Below are 6,115 nucleotides of genomic sequence, written 5' to 3'. Positions count from 1 at the left end.
CAGGATGCCACCCATTTTTAATTAGATGGTGTTTTTAAACATTAAAAAGCTGTGAAATCTATCTGTATCTACTCAACAGGTGGAGCAGGTTACAGGTTTTAAATATCTTGGAACTGAAATTGACACCTACCTGTGCTTCAAACAACACACTGAAACAGTCTAGAAAAAGCCTAGCAGCATCTCTACCTGCTCGGGACACTTTAGGCTTTCTGTGTCAGTAAAGACTGAGTGACTGACTCACTGACTGAGTCTGTATTCACCTTCAATATTACCTCCTGGTTCAGCCAATAAAATAATCAGCTCACCCCAAACACCTCTGTCTGAACTGTACAGCTGCTCTGTGACCAGGAAAGCCACCATGATCACAGAGGACCCCTCCCACCCACTTTTCAGGGAGATATTACAAAGTCCCAGAAAAACGTTGTCAAAAACTCATTCATTCCCTCTGCCATAACTATTCTGAATATTATCAAAGAGGCACAACTCATATTTTGCTCTTTTTTCTCTTGTCTTACCCTTCTCTTTGTAAATTTGATACATTAAAATATAAAAATATCTAGATAGATAAATATTTTATCTATCTATCTATCTATCTATCTATCTATCTATCTATCTATCTGTTAAATTTCAGATCCATTTAAAGACAGATTGTTGTCTTTAAATCTACCTATTCATGATATTTCATATCTGAGTAAACAATGCTATAGTTGGCTGCTATATTGATGCTGAACGAGTGCTTTTATAAGGCATGTTATGTTCAGGATGGTAAACAGTATTTTTATTTTGCTGACAACTTGACCTCACTGTTGGTACAACTTGTATTCCAGCTTGTCAGCAGATTCCACCTTGTATACAGACCTCAGTACTTTTACTCAGACACTGGAACACAGGTTGTGTGGGAAGACATCGCCTGTGTGTTTACAGCAAAAACAAAAGCTTACCTTTAAATATCATCAGAAAACTGCATTGTGTTCTTAGAAAAGGAGGAGTGGGATCAGAGGAGCGGTTTATCGGACTCTTTATGGATCTTTTTCTGACTTAATATTTGATTAACTAACAATAACCGTTTTCATTTCTTTTTTTGCTTCCCGTATTTACATCATGGCTGAATCTGGATTCCCTCTACCACCAGATTCTTTCTGTCCACTGTGTGCAGATGGACTGAGAGACCCAGTCACCATCCCCTGTGGTGACACTTACTGCCTTGAGTGTATCAAGATCTACTGGGATCAGTTTGACCACATAGGTGTGTACAGCTGCCCGCAGTGCCGTTCAACCTTTACACCACGGCCTGTCCTGAGACGCAACCTGCCTGATGTTCAGCACAAGCCTCGGCAGCAGCTTCCAGAACTCACTACTTCTCCCAGCTTGCACCGTGAATCTTACTGTGATTTCTGTGTCGGCCGCCGCAACAAGGCTGTCAAGTCATGTCTGATGTGCCTGGCTTACTACTGTGAAACTCATGTCAAACCTCATTATGAGTCATCTACTTTTAAGAGGCACAAGCTGGTGGATGAGATGGGACACCTGGACAGGAAGATCTGCCCCCAACATGAGAAAGGCCTGGAGCTATTCTGTCGTTCTGACCAGATGTGCATATGTGTGCTGTGTACTGTCAGAGAGCACCGAAGCCACAACATTACCTCGGCAGAAGAAGAGCGCAGCGAGAAACAAGTGGGTCTTTCTTCTTTGGGTCAGCATGTCTGTCTTGTCATTTTTGTATCTTGTATGGGCTCCATAAGGTCAGTTTATACCCAGTGAAGTATTAAAATCTGCTTCACAAGTTGTTTTTGTGCCTTGTCAGTTTTGTGGTCTTGCACAAGAAACAGACTGAAATTAAAATCTGATTTGCTTCTAAAGAGTGATGTGAAAATCCTGACTCCTGAATCCTTGTCTATATGTTTTTTTTTTCTTTTCCATCAGAAAGTTCTGGTGGTCACACAATCTCAAGTGCAGCACATCATTTCAGAGAGGTTGAAGGAGCTGCAGGAGCTCAAGCATAATGTGGATGTGCTAAAAGTAAGAAGAGATGCCTAAAAAAAAGAAGTATTTCCACTTGGTAAACTGACATGTGACCTGGTGTATGATGTGATTCTAATGTTGCCTAAAAACTCCAAACAAACTGTTGCTATTTTTCAGAGTGCTGCCCAGCGAGCGCAGGCAGAAAGTGAAAAGACCTTTCATGAAATGCTGCAGGCGGTTGAGCGTTGGAAGTCTGAAATCAGCCAGTTGATCACGGCCAACATGCAGACAGCAATGTTACAAGCTGAGGGCTACGTGGAACGCCTGGAGCAGGAGATAATAGAGCTACAACGTCGAGATGCAGAGCTGCGACAGATCCTTGAAACAGAGGACAACATTCACTTTTTGCAGGTGTTGGATAATTAAACAGAACTGCAGCAATTCATGTCTATATCTTCTGATATATTGAAAAACATTAACTGACAACTTTTAAATGTTACTGACTGAATATGACATCACATTAAAATTTTTTTGCAAATCTTAGCTTAGCACTTACATGTTTCATGTGTGACTCCATGTAGTTTTGTATATGTGAAACACAAATGAAACATATGTGGAGCACATGTCAAACATGAAACATTTTGGAGCACTTTTGTGGTAATAACATATGAAGCCCATGTAAATTCCCATGTGTAGCTTATATAATCACATGTGATTAAACTATGTGTGTTTGTGTGGATGCTTTTAACATGTAAAACCCGACCATACTAAATCACATGGGGTTCACTTGTAATCTCATACGTCTCGCATGTGCTTATATGGGTTTGACATGCTACCAAAAAAGTTTTCCAAAACCACATTTCCCATGTAAAAAATATGTGTTTCACATATGTTCCACATATGTCTTACATGTGCTTTACTTGTGCAAAACCACATGGGTTACATGTGAAATACATGTTTGTTTTTTTTGTTTTTTTTTTGTAAAAGGATACTTATTGGTTCTCTACTGATATCTATGTGCTAACTTCAGCTATCTTTTTATTTTGATTATTGACTTTTTGAAATGTATTATTTGATCACATCTGTTTCCTGTTAAAATCAGAATTTCCCAACCCTGTGCGTTCCTCCTGAAGCCATGGTGCCCAAAGTGCTAATCAACCCTCAGTTTTCCTTTGGAGAAATAAGCAAAGCAGCCACAGACATAAAAGAAAATCTGGATGACATCTGTAAAAAGGACCTGGCCAAAATTTCCAAGACAGGTACATTGCTGATAAAGTGTATATACTGTCAGTACTTTGAAGTTATCCGGTGTACCAGGCAACCCTAATGTTGAAAATCTTCACAGTTAGTGAAACTCCTGTCTACCTAGTGCTGCCAAGAAATGGAGACAACCGGCTCAAAGGTAAATTTCTCTCAACTGAATTATTAAATTCTAGTTTTGTTTATTTAAGATAAAAAAAATTATACATAATTTACCAAACATGAGTATCAATGTTTTTATATCCAAGCAGTTCCTTCAAGGGTAGATTTTCAGGAACCAAAAACCAGAGCAGACTTCTTGAGATGTAAGTCAAGTGTTAAAGGTTTACTCCATTCACTGCCTCTCCTTGTTTTTACAAAGAACTGTGTAGTTTGTGTATTTTTTTCCTTTTTTTAAACATACATACACAGGTTGTACTAATGCATTTTTACTCCTAAATAACTGAAAAATATAAGCTTTGGTTATTTTGCTCAGATTCCTGCAAGATGTCCTTTGATCCCAACACAGTCTACAAAGAACTAGTCCTGTCAGATGGAAATCAAAGAGTCACTCGAAAGAAGACAATCCAGTTTTACCCAGATCATCCAGAGCGCTTTGATGGCTTCTCCCAAGTGCTGTGCAAGGAGCCTCTGTCTGGTTTCAGGTTTTACTGGGAAGCTGAGTGGGGCGGGGAGTTCTCTGTAGGGGTGGCCTACAAGAGCATCAGCCGCAAGGGCAAGAATTCGCATAGCCTGCTGGGCTACAACGACAAGTCCTGGAGTCTCCTCTGCTCAGACTCAGGCTACTCAGCCTGGCACAACAAAGCAGACAGAGACCTTCCTGATGCTCCCAGGGCTACACGAATAGGTGTGTACTTGGACTATGCAGGCCACATTTTGGCTTTTTATTCAGTGTCAGAGTCTATGCAGCTCATCCACAGATTCAAAGCTCAGTTCAGTGAGCCTTTGTATGCTGGTTTTGGTGTGGGCTCCTCAGTAACTCTCTGCCAACTAAGGCAGAACACCATGCCATACACTTGAAAACAGGGAAATTATCCATTATCGAATCATAGGACTCACACAAATAGGAAGTGGATGTAAAGTAAATCAGTTTTTTTTGCTTTAACCTGCAGCAAATTCAAAGAATCCAACAATATAGTAAACTCGTGTACAGTTTCTTTCTTTATTGCAGCTGCAAGTCGTCATTTCTTTCAAATTATGTTTCTAGAAAAAGATCTTCTCTGTTTTAAATAAGTTTTATCTCTAAACCCCATATGAGTTCCTGACTGCGCCTGTCTACTGTTTAGTGCTGAGCAGATGCTTTATGGTAAGAGTGTGTGAAAAGAGTGATAGAGAATCCATTTTTTATATGTCTGTTTTTCTTATAATCAAATATGGAATGTTGTGTTAATTTTTATACATTGACTGTTTGAACAAATAATTTAAATCTAGGAGCATGATTAACATGTTTGTGTTGCATTTGGATACGTTGAAATTTCCTTTAAGAATCAGCTTCACTACAGTGAACAGCAACGTCTTCTGGTTTTCACCATCTTTTATGTCTAAGAACGCCCAGCTAGGACTGTGCCCTCCTCCACCTGTAAACAGCCGACCTTTATATCCTGTGGGATCCTCCTGTACATTCCTTCAACAAAATTAGGAGTTAAACCACTGGAGGTCAGCAAAGACACAATTTTCAGAGATTACAGGGACTATTAAATTCATTTTTAATGGAGCCATCCAGGATTAATGCTTGAAAGAAATGTTGCAGACCTTTCGCAAATCAACAAACAAATGGTGTGATTTGAGACAGAAAGAATAAATATGCCAGGATTAAGAAAAACATCTTTTTTAACTGAATGTTGTACAACAAACACCATGTTAAAAAGTCTAACAGAGAGCTGTAGTTAGTCCAGAACGCTGCTGCTCGAGTCCTCATCAAGACCAGGAAAGTGTATCATATAACTCCAGTCCTCTGATTTTTACACTGACTTCCTGTCTGACAAATAACTGACTTCAAAATCCTGCTGTTAGTTTACAAAGCACCGAATGGTTTAGGACCAAAATACATTCAGGATCTTCTGGTTTGTTATGAATCAACCAGATCCCTCAGGTGATCAGGGTTAAATCTACTTTCTGTTACCAGAGTCAGAACTAAACACAGAGAGGCAGCGTTCAGCTTTTATGCTCCTCACATGTGGAACAAACTCCTAGAAAACTGCAGGTCTATTGAAATTTTAGAAGTTTTAAATCAGGGTTAAAAACGTTTATATTTGCTGCCTTTTATCAAAACAACTATTTATTCCTCACACTGGAACTTTATTTAGTTTTTTTCTTTTTTGTTTTTATTTAATTTCTTTTATTTCTTTTACAGTTTGTTTTTAATGCACTTGTACTTGCTTTCTGCACCCCGCTGTTATGCTTTTAATGTTTTATGTAAAGCACTTTGACATGTCTTGTACATGAAGTGAAATAATATGCCTTGCCTTTTTAACCATCTACCAAGTTAGGGTACCAATGCAAATAAATATTGGAGACACAGAAAAGGATTTCAGTCCTAATTTGATTCAAATCAAATAATGTTGTTTCTCATGGGCTGAAGACAAAAGAGAAGGTTAGACCTACATTCTTCTATCAGAGTGTCTCCCTATGGTGTTCATGATGTTTAATTCAGTTTCCACCAAAGTGACCTCATGGCTGTATGCCTGATGGGGCAAATGTTCATTTTCATTCTTTTTTATGCAATAAACATTTAATTGACACAGGGCTGCTGAATGCATTTTTGTTGTGGGTGTACATTATAATGCAGAAGCAAAGGTCCATTCCCAATATATTTTTTTTTCCCTTTAGGATAGAAAATAAAATAAAATTAAAAATACTTTATTTATCCCAGAGAGAAATTACATTTTTTTTG

General features: G+C 38.6%; 1 protein-coding gene across 2 annotated transcripts; it reads left to right on the top strand.

Annotated features, from left to right (window-relative positions):
- The first annotated feature begins 989 nt into the window (after positions 1-989).
- Positions 990-5,232, top strand: ftr84 (finTRIM family, member 84). Of its 2 annotated transcripts, none has more exons than XM_041981928.1 (7): positions 990-1,674; positions 1,924-2,019; positions 2,140-2,373; positions 3,065-3,221; positions 3,308-3,364; positions 3,474-3,527; positions 3,698-5,232. In XM_041981928.1, exons 1-7 carry the CDS (start codon positions 1,102-1,104, stop codon positions 4,240-4,242), a joined length of 1,716 nt encoding a protein of 571 aa, XP_041837862.1. In that variant the 5' UTR covers positions 990-1,101; the 3' UTR covers positions 4,243-5,232. The 2 variants fall into 2 exon arrangements, with proteins under 2 accessions (XP_041837862.1, XP_041837861.1); XM_041981927.1 differs by having other exon boundaries at positions 3,471-3,527.
- The last annotated feature ends 883 nt before the right edge of the window (positions 5,233-6,115 follow it).

Source organism: Melanotaenia boesemani, chromosome 4 (genome assembly GCF_017639745.1).
Source record: "Melanotaenia boesemani isolate fMelBoe1 chromosome 4, fMelBoe1.pri, whole genome shotgun sequence".
Lineage (NCBI taxonomy): Eukaryota > Metazoa > Chordata > Actinopteri > Atheriniformes > Melanotaeniidae > Melanotaenia > Melanotaenia boesemani.
The sequence above is the reverse complement of the archived record's forward strand: the minus strand, read 5'-3'. Positions and strand labels throughout refer to the sequence as shown.